This window comes from Rousettus aegyptiacus, unplaced genomic scaffold (genome assembly GCF_014176215.1).
Source record: "Rousettus aegyptiacus isolate mRouAeg1 unplaced genomic scaffold, mRouAeg1.p scaffold_m13_p_1, whole genome shotgun sequence".
In the NCBI taxonomy this organism is placed as follows: domain Eukaryota; kingdom Metazoa; phylum Chordata; class Mammalia; order Chiroptera; family Pteropodidae; genus Rousettus; species Rousettus aegyptiacus.
In genome coordinates, this window is record NW_023416284.1 from 99,909,972 (window position 1) to 99,924,354 (window position 14,383).

At 44.8% G+C, this 14,383-nt stretch overlaps 1 protein-coding gene and 1 pseudogene across 21 annotated transcripts in view; one reads left to right on the forward strand and one right to left on the reverse strand.

Annotated features, from left to right (window-relative positions):
* TJAP1 (tight junction associated protein 1) overlaps positions 1-14,383 on the forward strand; it is a 26,781-nt gene continuing 12,398 nt past the window's right edge. For 5 of the 21 annotated variants that reach the window (XM_036218412.1, XM_036218408.1, XM_036218419.1 and 2 more), the window contains exons 1-4: positions 377-693; positions 11,107-11,177; positions 12,109-12,222; positions 12,313-12,442. Coding sequence is in view for 2 of the 21 variants with exons in the window: in XM_016128699.2 (XP_015984185.2) it covers positions 188-509; positions 602-693 (414 nt within the window). In the remaining 19 variants the exon portion in view is untranslated. The other 16 variants (XM_036218415.1, XM_036218417.1, XM_036218407.1 and 13 more) reach the window with 10 other exon arrangements.
* On the reverse strand, positions 7,896-8,014 carry LOC118606709 (annotated as a pseudogene).

The following is a 14,383-nucleotide window of genomic DNA, read 5'->3' on the forward strand; positions in this document are numbered from 1 at the left end:
ACTACCCGGCATGCCCCGCGCCAAGATGGCAGCCTGAAAGCATCGGGCTGCAGCGGAAAGTTTGTTGTGGGATTGGAGTAGTCAGACCTGGAGGCTAGAGTTGCGGGGAGGGGCGCGGTGGGGGAAACACTAGCACAGAGTAAGGGCAGAGGAGGGACGAGCTCCAGGGTTGAGAAGAGGAAATATAATGGTGGAAGGTTGGAGGCAGAAAAAAAGAGGGAGATTGGGGAGGAAGGGAGGGGCCCTAGGATCCGGTGGCAGCCCTGGGAGAGGGGGAGGGGTCCAGGGCGGGGAAACCAGAAGTAGGTCTGCATACTCTGGAGAAGCAGAGTCACGGATTGGAGGGAAATTTCCTAACAGAGTAAAGAAACCTGAAGCTTATGGTGGAGGCCCTACTGTAGCAGGCCGGTGTGAGAGGAATGGGGTCTTTTCCGTGGAGGAGCATATTGGGGCAGGGGGAAAGAGAAACCTGGAGGATTCTGAAACCTGGAGGATTCTGGGCAGGTTTGGTAAGGAAGGAACTAAAACCAGTCAAATGACCCTCTTCCAGACTTAGATCAGCCTTTCCACAGTTCCTTAGCAGCATCTGCCCCAATTTCAGCTGAAGATTCTGGGTCCCCAGAGACTGGAAGAGTCACAGTGCCTGCTTGGAAAGAAGAGGTAGCGACTTGCCCAAACCCAACCCCGGAGCGGGTAAGGTGTCCTCCGGTGACAGGCTGGCATGCTCCCTGGAAGCAGAATGCATGGGCTTCCAATGATGCTGAGAATCGTTTAATATGAGAGAGTACTCTTTTTTTAAAAAATGATTTTAAAATTACAGTTGGCATAATTATTTTATTTCAGGTGTACAACATGGTGATTACACACTTAGATAACAAAGTGATCATCCCGATAAATCTAGTACCCCACTGACACTGTACATAGTTATTACAGTAGTACTGACTATATTCCTTATGCTGTGCTTTGCATTCCCATAACTATTTTGTAACTACCAATTTGTACTTAATTCCTTTCTCGTTTTCACCTGCCCTCCTATCTGGCAACCATCAAAATATGTTTTATATCTGAGTTAGTTTCTGTTTTGTTTGGTTTGTTCCTTAGATTCTACATGTAAGTGAAATTATATGCCATATGTCTTTCTCTGACTCCACTCAGCACAATACCCTCTGGGTCCGTTTATGTTGTTACAGACAGCAAGATTTCATCCTTTTTTATGGCTGAGTAATATTCTATTGCTTATTTATACCACTTCTTCATCCATTCATCCACTGATGGACACTCAGGGAGCTCCCAGGTCTTGACTATTGTAAATAATATTTCAGGGAATGTAAGGAGATTCTTATGTCCCTTGGAAGTCATGTTTTGGGTTTCTTCGGATAAATACCTGGAAGTGGGTATTTAGCCTTGTAGCCTTTATTTTAAAGTCTGTTTGATGTAAGTATTGCTACCCCAACTTTTTTTCTTCATTTCCATCTTTATGAAATATCTTTTTCTATCCCTTTACTTTTAGTCTGTGTCTTTCGATTTTAAACTCTTGTAGGCAGTGTATTTAAAGATCTTGTTTTCCTTCTTATCTGTTAGCCACTGTATCTTTTGATTGGAGCATTTAATCTATTTACATTTAAAGTAATTGTTGATATGTAGTTATTGCCATTTTTTATTCCTTTTTTATTTCTTCTTAAAGAAGCCCCTCCAACATTTCCAATATGTTAATATTGGTTAACATAGCCCTGTCACAAGCAGTTTGCTACATGCTTATACTATCTTCATTAATCTCCCCATCACATCTTCAGTTTGGCCTCCTGCCTGAATTAGAGATTTGTGGGTGATAAATGGTGGAGAATCATGAGGAAACAAATCTCTAATGGTGTTCACGGACCATTTAGGGACCTGCTGTCACCAACTCCTGAGTTCACTTTTGCAGCATGTCTACTTTCGATTTTTATTATTATTATTATTATTATTTTTTTGGTAAGAAAGGCTCCTTAGTGTTCCTTTGGGGATGTGGATTTGGTGGGTGGTGGAGTCAGAGGAGGGAGAAAGGCCGGTTGGGATTATGGAAAAGAAAAACAGATCAGTTTATGGTAAGAGGTCAAGTTGACTGGTGTAAAGGTCTGGGAATGTTTATTATGTTACTCTGTCCCTGAGACCCCTGATATTTGAGAGCTACTTTACAGTCTGGACCAGTATGGTGATGAAAGGACTGTAGAACTTGCGCCTTTCTCTTCTGGTAGCTAGCTTCTCTTCTTTTGTGTTCTCTCCACCAGACCACATTAAAAAAAAAAATCATTTTTACTAGCCAAACTAAGTATGGCTTGAGAGATAGTGGGGTTGGAGAAAAAGGAAGAGATTTGGAGCCACAAAGTGCAGTGAATATTGTCCTCACTTCCCTTTGATGCCCTGTGGTTATGCCCAAGCCAGAGTTGAGAGCAGGCTTTTTATTGAAGCCTGTTGCAAGGCCGGCATCTGTTTCATGATTGGACTGGGAGGTCTGGTTTGATCTAGGACACCTCAATAACTGTCACCTGCTCCCTGCTTCCACCCCCTCCCTGCCAGAAAAATGTCTGACTCCAGATAGACCAACCCAAATCACTGTTACTAGGCCAATTCAGTACCTTCAGATACCTGAAGAACTCATGCTATTCAATTGTGACTCCATTTCTAGAAGCTTAGTAACTTTTTATTTTTGAGGACAATTTTTGGATGCCTCTTTGGAAATTATGACGACCAAAGACAGTGTGGTGAGTGCATATAGAGGTTAAGAGCACTGACTCTGGAGCCAGACTGCCTAGTTCATATCCTGGCTTTGCTATTTGTAGCTGTGACCTTTAGAAATTACATCGCTCTCTGTGCCTCAGCTTTCTCATCAAATGAGTTTGGTAAGAGTACCTATCTCATAGGTGTTAGGTTCACTGAAGGAGGACCACACAAGGCTGAAGGGGTCAAGCAAGCTTTATTGTAGCAGAGTGACAGACTGGCTGAGCTGAAGATGGCATTAGTCCCGAGAGGAGGGGACCTGAAACTTATATGGGGCTTGAGGCAGGCCTTTTGGTGGGGATATTTTGGGTGGGTAAATTGGTGGGGAAGGGAGGGAGAGCTCAATACAGTAAGAGGTGAGCATGTAACATTGCCAACCTGGCTGCAAGGTCTGGTTCCTACACAAAGGTAAGGGAGAAGTCAGGTTCCCACACTATGGTGGTAGGGAAAGGACCCTCTTGGACCTACCATTTCTGTGTTTTTGTTTTATGGAATAGGGATGGTGACTCGGTCTTCTGTAGCCACTTCCTGCTGAATAGGGGTGGTGTAATCTGTTGAAAAGGGGTTTAGTAGTGGATAGTTGACTGGAATGTGGCATTGACTGGTAGGTTCAATTGGCTGGAGGGCTCGATGGTGTTGCGTGGAGTGAAGTAGCTTGACTTCTTTTATAGTCTGGTTGGTAAACAAGTGTAAATGATCTTGGAGGAGGGAAGAAATCTGGCACAGTATGCAAGGCCCAAAGGCCAAAATGAGAAAAGGTTTGGGGCACTATGAAGGGTAAGAGCCAGGTGACCCAGTTGATTTTTAGCCAGATGTCCCAAGAATTGGCTTGGCGCTCTTATCTTGTTGGTCTTGTCCTTTAGCTTTTTAGCTGCATCTCTTACTAGTTCTGATTAGCTAACATAAAAACAACATTTTTCTAGAAAGAGGCAGAGACCTTTTTCGGCTGTCAATAAATCTAGCCCTCGTCTGGTTTGTAAGATGACGGCTGCTAGAGGGTCAATTTGATCCTGTAATTGAATTCTACTTTTTGCAATCTCATCTAGGCTTTCTTGGAGATCATTGGACAATGCTTCGAAATAGGATAGAGCAGTGGCAAGTACCCCGATGCTTATGCTTAGTTCGGTAGAGACCCCCAGTGTAACCAACAGTGGGATGACCTGAGTAACCCTTTTATGTTTTATATAGTGTGTGAGGGGAATTGGTAAGGACTGGTTGTTGGGAGCTATTATCTATATTTGGAGAGAGAGAGAGTACAAGTTCCAATCTGGTTGGTCGGAAGGCAGAGATAAGTGCTAGTCCCACATAGAAGACCCCTTTGTCAGGTATACAAGTAGAAACATGTTTGGAGAACAAATCAGTAAGAAGGTAGATTGTTCCAATGTGTCCTCTCTGAGGCTCGGAACTCCAGGCCATAAGAGTTATAGCTATAGCATCTCCAATCAAGGGGGGTATATGTGAGGGAGATTAGTAGGTTTGGAATGAAAGTGTTGGGGAACTGCAGAGACAGTCATAATCCAAGGAAAGAAGGTGGAGTGTGGAACAGTTGTAAGAGGTTGCAAGGACTGTAGGGTAACCTATGAAGCAGACAGATTGTAGAAAGAGGCCATTAACCTCTGGAGAGACTTGGTAGTCTATCCGTTGAGTCCAGTGTTCATTGGATTGTGACTGTCCGATTGTATAGACTGGAGGGTAGGTGTCCTGCAGATATGTTGCTACCAGTTCTTGTGAAACAAAGGGGAGTCTTGGAAATCAAAGGGGTATGAAGGATAGTGGGTCCTATTACTGGTATGGAGGGATGTGCTACCTTTGCAAGGGATTGGGTATAGGTGTGGAAGGGAGTGTAGAAGCTTAATTAGCCTGTGCTTTGGAGTAACTTCCAAGGAGAGTATCTGTTCTTTCAAGGAAAATGGAGCCTTTTTCTTTTCGGTATGAAAGGGTTGGTATGAAAGGGTCGTTTGAATGTGGTCCCATTTCACAAGGGAAATGGGGAGGTCAGAATATGCTGAGGAGGAGAGGGAAAGGCAGAGCCAACAGTCCTTGGCTAATGTGGAATAGACTTATTGAGGAGAGAATGGATGAGATTGAGAGAATGCTCAATGAGTGGTAGTGAGAAAGCTCTGTAGGGAAGCAGGAGAGGAAGTAGATGATTGGTAGGAGATATACTAGGAATGAGTGACTGAAAGGTGTTATAAGTAAGAGACAATTTAAAGAGGATGTGGCTAAATACTTGGAGACTAGACTATCAATCCCCACAATGGAGATTTGAGAAGGGCGGGTAGGACCTGCAAATTCAGTAAGGCAGAGTAAGTGGCCCCCATATCAATAAGAAAGGAGATTGGCTTACCTGCTACTAGTAGAGTTACCCTAGGCTCTGAAGGAGTAATAGGCGTGGGGGCCAAGGGGCTCAGGCACCCTCAGTCTTCAGTGGTGAGGCCTAGAAGGCTGGGCAGGCTGAGGTCCAATTGTTCCAGCTTTTCAAAGGGAAGAGATGTGACCCTCCCTTGAGGGGGTAGGGATAGGGTCCTCCTGGACATAACAATTGGGTTGTTGTGAGGGTTAAATAAGTTAACACATTAATATATTTAGAACAGTATCTGAACCTCAATATGTATTTGTTATGCTAGTCAGATCTTGGCACTAATTTTGGCTACATGATCAAACCTGGTGTCTCTCTATAGAGGACTTGTACTGGTTTGGGCTGCTGTCATGAAGTTAGAGAGACGAGGCACAGCTTTTAGATAGTATATACTGCATATAGTGAAAATATCCTCGATTAAATTTTAAAGTGATGTTAAAGTGCCAATGATTTCCTGTTTGAAGCTGCAATTATTTTCTTTGCTGTTGAGTGGCAATAATAACAATAATGCTTATTGAGCACATTTATGTGCCTGTAATGTTGTGAGTGCTTTAAATGTATTAACTAATTTTCATAACAACCCTGTGAAATAGATACTATTATCCCCATTTTACAGATGAGTAAATAGAGGTGCAAGGTGGTTAAGTAATTTGCTCAAGGTCACCCACCTAGTAAGTAGCAAATCTGGGATTTGAATGCAGACAGTCAGGCTTTGGCAATTGAGCTTTTTTTTTGGATTTGGTAAGAAGATAATTTTTAAATATGTCTAGTGGCAGTTCGTATCTCTTTTTTTTTGTTTGTCTCTTTTTTTGTTTGTATATGCATGTTGTAGTACATTTTTTGGTTATTTAAAAAATGTTTTAGGAGCTGAGCCCCTCATCACAGCTCTCTCCTTTCTCTCAGAAATAATAACTGATGCTGGGATTGTGGTGACAGAGCCCTCTGTGCCATGTGAGCCAAATCTAGGCTCTCTTCATGATTCAGCTTAGCCTTTGGAAAACTTTGGGTCTGGGTTTGGGAGAGACTGACTGACTGACATTAGGATCCACTCTAAGCATGGCTTAAAAGTTGTGTGTGTGTGTGTGTGTGTGTGTGTGTTAATGTAGATGTAAATATAAAGCTCATTTCTGACTGATTACTGACATGAGCAGTTGAAGGAGCTGTAGTGTAAATTCACAGACAATCTGGATGCATCTTTCTTTTAAAAATAGTAAGTAGCAAACTACACAGGAGAAAAATAATACATGGCATTTTAAGCATTTCCCTCCCCACAGCGTAAGAGGAAAAAGGAAAACAAAAGCTTCTGCTGAAGCATGTGTTGCTGAGTGTAGCTCAGGGCTCAAGACTTTCCTTTTAGCCAGGCAGGAGGCCTTTGTGCAGCCTTGGGGCAGAGGTGTGCCCAAGGTTTGATCCCTTGGCTTTCCTTTGCCCTGTATTTAAGACTCACTCTTCCCCTCCTTCTGAGTCATGCCGTGTCTATTTAACTTGCCTTCAGGCCCCATTTTTTTCTTCAGTAAATGACTCTACCTTGCCATTGGAGTAGGCACGTGCCTGGTGTGTAACCAGATTTCAGGAAATTGGGGGTTCAGGAATTAGGGATTTCCCTAGGAATTCTGACCCAGCCCTGTGATGAACTTTTCTATTTGTTGTGGCACATATGATTTTGAGAGACAGCATCTGTCAGCCTCTGCTCCCCTCCTCCATTACCTTAAGAGCCACATATCTCAGGACAGTGTACTTTATCTTGACTTGTGTTGCAGGCAGCATGCTGAAACCTGTTGTCTCCATATAGTACACCTTTGTGTTTTGGTAGAAGTCCTTATACTTTCTGGATTCAGGTTATATTGTAGCAAATAATTAAACTACAGGGTGAAGCGTGATGGATTTTGAGTTGAGTCTCCCTTTTTACTGTTTTCTTTTTGTTGTCTAAATCAGTTTCTCCTCATAACATCCCTTATTCATGTCTTATCTTTGAATCTAACCTCTTCACATCCTTACCACCATGTTTTGGGTGCCAAGGACTTTGGGTAAACCGGGCCTTCATTTCTCAATCTGGATTCAGCCTCTTAACAGTACTCTGAATTTACCTCATTCTCTCTAGCTTCTGGACATCTGCAAGTACTGATCCTGCTGTCCAGAATGCATTCCTCCTTTTTGTCCTTCCAATCTCAGTTTAAATGTCACTTCCTTTGGGATTCCACTCCTCTTTAGTGTTCTTTTGTGCTTGCTTCTGTTTTAACACTTAAGCTTTAGTGTAATTGCCTATTTACTTGTCTGATTCTTATAAGACTATAAGTGCCCTTAGAAGAGGGACTGTCTTATTCACTATTGTATTCTCTCATTTAGGATAGTGCAGGGCACATCATAACTGCTTTATAAAGCTGTGGTGCATACAGAATGAATGAAATGTGATGGGCAGTTTCTCCCCACTTTAATCTACCTTCCAGTCCTCTAGCCTAAATTGCTGCCATTCCACTTCATCTTCCTTTTCTGCATTGCTCCTGCTGCTGTTTCTGAACCTGTTATGGCTACCCAATTACTTTATTTTCTTTGCCGTGCATTCTACTCTCTCCGTAATGCTCACCCTTTCTCTGAAACTCTGCTCATGCCCTAAGACACAGCTCCTCTTTTACCTCCAGTGAGAAGACTTCCCTGCTTTCCTTTTCTTATTTTTTTTTTTCTTTTTCTTTCTTTTTTTTTTTTTTTTTAAGATGAGGCAACCCTTGGTTGACCTCACAAATTGCAAGGACCTTGTCAGTTTATAATCTCTTATTTTTTATGCCTACAACACCTGGTCTTCCTAGGTGGTCTTCCATCCAAGTACTAACCAGGCCCAACTGTGCTTAGCTTCCGAGATCAGACGGGATTGGGCTTGTTCAAGGTAGCGTGGTCGTAGACTCTGTTTCTTCTCTTGGTCCCCACACCACTTTTTTGAACCTCCATCTGGCACTTACCATGTTGTAGGATGAGTTCTCTGTTTATTTGTCCATCTCTTTCACTGAGCTGACCCTCTGTAGAGGAGGGACCCTCCCTGATCACAGGGTAGGGGTATGGGACTAGAGAAGACTGGGAAGTAGGGGAATTGGGAGTGGGGTGAGCAGTATAGTAGAGTTTGATTTTGGAGCTAGGCAAACCTGGTTTAAATCAGGGAGACTCTGCCACTTACCAGCTGTGAGACTTTGGGCAAGTTGCTTAACCAGTAGGATTCGTAGTCTTGTCCCTTATAAAGCGAGGGTGAAATCTTTTTTGCAGGAGCATTTAGTATTAGAGATAATGAGTTTACAGCATATAGCATAGTGCCTGGCATGTGAAAGATACTCAGTAAATATTTGGGAAACTATAAGAAAAGATTTCATTTTAGTCAAGCTAGAATAAGCCTTTTGCTTTCTGCCAGGTAGTCAGGAGCATTTTTGAGGTGGGAGTAAAACTGAGAGTCTCTTGTCTTGTGATGAAGCAGTAAAAAAGGTGAAATTGGGGCCATTGTCAGTGAGTAGCTGGTGCAAAATAAGATTGTTGGTGCTTCTCTGCAGTCTTGTGTTGTAATGGCTTCTCTGACATATCATGACATGCATGTGGGATTGGTAGTGATCTTGGTGAGTACAGGTGGGGGCAGGTAAATGATGGATTTGTAATGTATTTAAGGCTGTGGATGACTAGATGGGGTGTTTGAGGATTCATGTCTTCAGGTGTTTTGTGAACTGAAAGTGTTGGATGAAACTGGTGGAACACATCTAGCCATTGAGGAAGCCAGACACTTTCGCCCCAGTTTTCTTAGGGCTTCGATGATCATCTTGTGCCAAAGAACAAGCTTAACTTGGATACTCCCCAGAAATGGGGCTGGTAGCTGAGACTTAGCATCCTTTCTTTGCCTGTTTATTTTTAGTATAGTTGATGGGGGTAGTTCTTAGGGTACCAGTTCCCAACAGACACTAAAGGAAGTTATTTCCAGAAGTCTAGACCTCTTAATTGTATAATGCCAGGTGGTATTTCAGTGTGAATTTACAATCAGATGAGAAAGATATGTCTGAATTCTCTGGAGGGCAGCCTTCTTGTCTGGACCTTAAACCCTTGTCCCAAAGAGGCACCCTCTCCTCTGTGCCCTCAAGGTACTCACCTCACATCAATGCAAGTGGCCATTAAATTATGTGTCTTCTGCAAGGGGCAAGGTCTTCTATCTCTGAAGCTTCTTAGAGCCAGGGTCTTTTACTGAAATCTGAGTATTTAGGCCCTACATAGTAGGTGCCGAGCTCTCCTGGTTACTGTGTGACCCCACTCAGTCCTTCTTCATAGAGACTAAAGCAGATAGGATCTATCTGGCAAAACCTTTTGAACTCTTAAGAAGGAAGGTTCTGCATAGACAAAAAGTGATAGTATTAACAGTAGCATTACTAATTATTTTTCAGGGTTGAGTTAATGTTAAATGATTTTCCAGGTGCTTGGCTTCAGCTGTCTCCCTTTTCAGTTTTATGTTCACAACATGCCCCTAAGCCAGCAGGATGGGGTTAAAATTAAAAGAGGAGGTGAAACACAGGTATATTTTCTTGCTAAATTAGCATTTCTAAAAAGTCTTTGGCTGCCGGCATCCTCTTTATTATTCATTAAGCTTCTTTTATTGCCTCTAACCTGCTTGCTTTTCTGGTTGTATCACTAGTCTTATCTAGGTGTGTTCCAAGCTCACAGCCTGGACTTACTACAACCTTTTTAATGCCTAGACTGTCAAAAGGATGAAACCAATAGCTAAAGGCGGAGTGAGTGAAATAGTTTTTCCCTGGGTGCTCTTCCTTCTTTGTGCACATTGCAGTGTGGCATGTCTTCACTGTATGGCAGGAGTGGTAAGCTGCATTGTATGTTAAGCAGATCTGAGAGGAGGTTGGGTGAGCCAGCTGGACTGGATTGTGTTGTGTACTTTTAGGCTTCAAAGGGACTGGGTCTTCTGGACTGGCCATGAGTAGAAGAGTGGGACCGCTTTGTTAGTTACTATCTCGAAAGTGCCAACTGTTTGCTCTCAGCGACATTTGGAATCCATAAAGAACGTGGCAGAATTGTCGTGCCTTTTTTGTGGCTCCCTAGAGAACACAGTTTTCCATGTGTGTACTGGAATTAGAATCAGAGAGATCTGTCCCAATTCTGTCTGTGGTCTTGGGCAAGTCACTTGTCCTCTCTATCACTTCAAAATGGGAGAACTCCACTTGTTCTATGAGCCTCACTAGGCTATGAGGATCAAAGGATGTGTAATGGAAGGGAAAGTGCTTCCAGAATGGTAAAGCACAATGCAAATGGAGGGTTTTTGTCTTTTTGTCTGGGGATTGTATGTTTTTATTACAAACATATATCTTTGTGTAAAATACCAATGATACAGAAAAATAAAAAGTAAAAAGACATTCCCCACTACTCAGTCCAAGCCCCTTTTCCAAAGACAGTGAACTGACAGTTTTAAAAACTGCTAACCATTTATTATGTATCCTATCATTTTTGTGTCCTTCTAGAGAGTCCTCATCATGTATTACCTGTAAAATAAACAAAACTCAGTAATAACACAGACCGTGCTTCAGCTTGCTCTATTCACTTAATAAGTTACTTAGGGTTGACTACTCCCTGTTGGAGCCTTTGAGGAGCCCAGTTGTAGCCTCCTTCCCAGCTTGGGGGCTCCGCTGGGGCTGGCATTTTGGGAGAGATGGAGAGGCTTTACTGCAGGTTCCCACCACAGCGGCCTCATTTATCTCTGAGGGATTGTTTATTATTCCAAGCCGAAATTGTCCAGCAGGAGTGCCCTTGAGTGGGAATCAGGATGGATATTAGTGCAATGTGGGCATCAACTCTTCCATCTCACGTGACTTTCTCTGCTTCAGACCCAGCTGGTATGTTTTTATTATTTAAAAAAAAATTTATGGGTGAGGATTCTAAAGATAGCGTGTGCATGATTTTCATGCTTTCTTATCAGTCCAAGGAAGATGTCAGAACCTACCTGAAGAGTTCTCTTTCTTTTGTAGATGGTTACCTCACCCTCAGGCCTTGACCTTTTGAGCTCCAGGGCTGTTGTCAGAGCAATATGGAGAACCCAGTGAGTAGGCAGTTGGGAAGCCAATTGGAAGCTTTTCTGCCTGCATCAATCATTAACCTTGGCTTGGGACAAGGGCCAGGCCCATGTTTTGTGGGGCCAGGGTAGTCACTCTTTCCCCTTTCTACCCCGAGTCATTTAATCATCTGCAGGGTTTTCCATACAGAAGGGGGAATCCCTCTCTGTTTTTTTCTCTCAGAACACGTTGCTCATCTCCACTAAGCACAGCAGTGTTTGCTGATATATTTGATGTAGCTTTCCTATCCTGCTGCCCTAGGGGTCACTTTTTGTGGGACTCCACTGCCGTGTTTGCTTTTACCTTGAGAGATCGGTAAGCCAGGGTGTGTTACTTCCCTTAGGGTAATTCTGGAGGCTTCAGGAAAGAATGTTTTCTGCTGTTTCCTGGGCTTGTTGTGATGAGATTGCCAACCTTTTTGAGCATGGCTCGTTCTGAGAGGGTGGACTAGTCTCTGTTGGAGTCTGGGGAGCCTGACTATAGCATAGCCTTTATCCTTGCTCTCTGGGTTTCTCTGGGGCCAACTCCCTGGGAAGAGCCATCCCCTTGGCCCTTTCAGAAACTGAAAGATGCTAGTGTACTACCCCTTCCCTTGACTGGCCCAACACTGAGCTGGGTCACACACTGCCCCATTGTACTATGGTTTTGATTGCAGCTCTTGTTGCAGCTTCTGATCCCTGGGCCAGTTCTTAGTCCCTTTCCTTGGAGCCTGTGGGAGGTGGTGGGGTAGACTCTGCTGGCACAGGCATGGGATGGGTAGCAGCTGCAGCTGTGGGCGGCTTTGTTATTAGAACTCAGCTTTCAGGACTCTGATGTAGCCTGGCAGCAGTGTTTTGGGAATAAGCAAGATGGGAGCTGCCCCCATGGTGGCAGCGACCCTTCCACAACAGCTGACCTCTCTTTCTGTTGACCAACTAGAGAGCCTCGTTACCTGGGGTTAGTGAGCTGGACTCACTGGGTGGCAGGGGGAGTGCTCCACTTCTACCTGGCATGCTCTCTGGATGGGAGAAACCCCTGAGGATCTATCTAGTGGTAAGTCTGGGGGAGTTTTCCCTGTCAGGAGAATGCAGTGTGTACCTCAGGTACCTGCAGCTTGGCATTCCTTCTGTTCTCTCTTTGCAGCTCCGGAGTTGGGCTGCTCACAAACCAAGCTGTCTGTTTGTATGGAGTGCCTAGAGGGTGTCTGCCATGAGTCTGTCGCTAACCATGCTAACCAGGAAAGCTGACTGGTTGGGGAGAAGACACTAACCCTGTGAGTCTGACCTGGGCCAGCTAACCTGCCCTGAGAGTACCACCAGCAGTGCCTCTGTTCTCTCTTCCTGTCTCCATCCTGGCTGCCTCCTCCTCCTTGCTTGTTGCTTCATGCCATCTCCTCTGCTCTGTGGTACTTACTACTGAGTTCCCGCCACCTTCTCGGTCTCCTTGCTGTGAATGGGGATGTGCCCCCTTCATGACCAGGAGAGGAGAGTTTCCCGTGCATGGCCACCTGCACACCTGCCAGTCTGCTGCTGAGCTCGGCCTCCCCTCAGTCAGTACCACACCTCTCAGTTCTTTCTTAAAATAGAATTGGGCAGAGTTTCTGTTTAATCTGCTTTTAGCATCATGGAGTTTGAGAATATCCCTCAGCATGCTGTTTCTTTTTCATTCCTCAGAGAGAGATGGGAATTTTCTTCTAGATTGAATAGTTTCCTCCTTTTTTTCAAGAGGGGAAAATTGAATGGTGTCCCCATCATTCTCACCCCACTATAATGATTTAGGATCAGCTAGCTGCAAGGTTCTCCTTGGGGTGGAGGAGGTTGAGAAAAACCTTGGCCTGGTTGTGGGAAATTCCCTGGACAGAAGAGCAAAGTTACTTAAACTGAAAACTGGAGCCCACAACCAGATACCCACCTAAGATATAGCTCCCTTTGGTGACTATTACTCTGGGAGGTGGAGTGGGTGGAGTTTGGCCCCCTACTGCCTTCCACGTCTGGAGCTTCAGGTGGACTTTAGCCGAGAAGGGCTGGGTAGGGTGCCTTAGCTCAAGGGGGCAGGACCTGGCTTTGGACTTCACAGTGGGTCTAGGAGAGGCCCTGACCTCAGATTGGGAAACTGGTGAACAGCCTGCCATGGAGATGCTCCCACCAAACTCCCTTCTCCCTCCAGGTTTAGAAAGGAGAAGGGGGCTCTGGAGATAACAGGAAGGAAGGCTGATTGCTTGGAGTTCCCTGGTGTTCTTCACAGGTAACTCTAGACAGACGTTCTGTGTCTCTAGCCTCTGGAGGCAGTGCAGTATGGGGTAAGCTGGATAGGGAAACTTGAGACCTACAGGCCTTCAAAGGAGGTTCTGTATCCTTGGGCTAGGAGGGAAAAGGCAGGGGGCTGCTTACAAGCATGGGGCGGGAGTGTGTAAATGTGTGAGGCAGTAGGTGCTGCTCAGATGTTTAGGGACCCTGAATAGGGAGTTAGCAAGCTGGAGGGTTTGTGGCTTAACTCTGATCAGGAAAGCTAAAGGAGTCTCGAGTGGAGGCTAGTTCAGGGCCACCCCTCATTTTGCCCTTCCTTAGAAGAGGGCATGGGGACTAATGTCAAGTGCTGGTTACAATCATGAGGATATTTTGGCCCTTCTTTTATGTTGGGGGAGGTTTGGTTTGCTTGGATCATCATCAGTAGGCTTCACTCCCTTTGTTCTTGTCAGGTGTTTGCTTGGATGAGGTTGGGTGATAGACTTGAGGTTTTTGCTCAGGTGGGGAACCAGGTAAGTGCTCAAGGTCACCAGCACTAATTCTGAGTCCTCAGGATTACTCTGTGGAAGAATAATATCCACCTCTTTTGGCTTTTAAAACCTGTTAGTCTGTTTCACTTAGAGTAGGCAAAAGGCCAGGTCAGAGCCACAGGAAGCTTGTCCCAAGAGGGTGAGGTTGTACTTGCCTGGAGGGGTGGCAGGCATGCTGTCGGAGGGGCAACAGGACTGGTCTGGGCACAGACTGGCATCTTCTAGCCTAGTCATCAGCCCAGAGCAGAGCCTGCCCAGGCCCCACCCCATGAGCTGCTGGCTGCTTGCCTGCCACGCGCCCAGGATTGCTAAGGGCTTTGCTCACATATCTCAGGAACAGCTGCATGCTGGAAACTGGGGGCTGGTGGCAAGTAGAAGGGGCGCATGGGGGTCGATGTGGGGAAGGCCGAACCCCACCAGCTCTGGAAGGATTAGCTC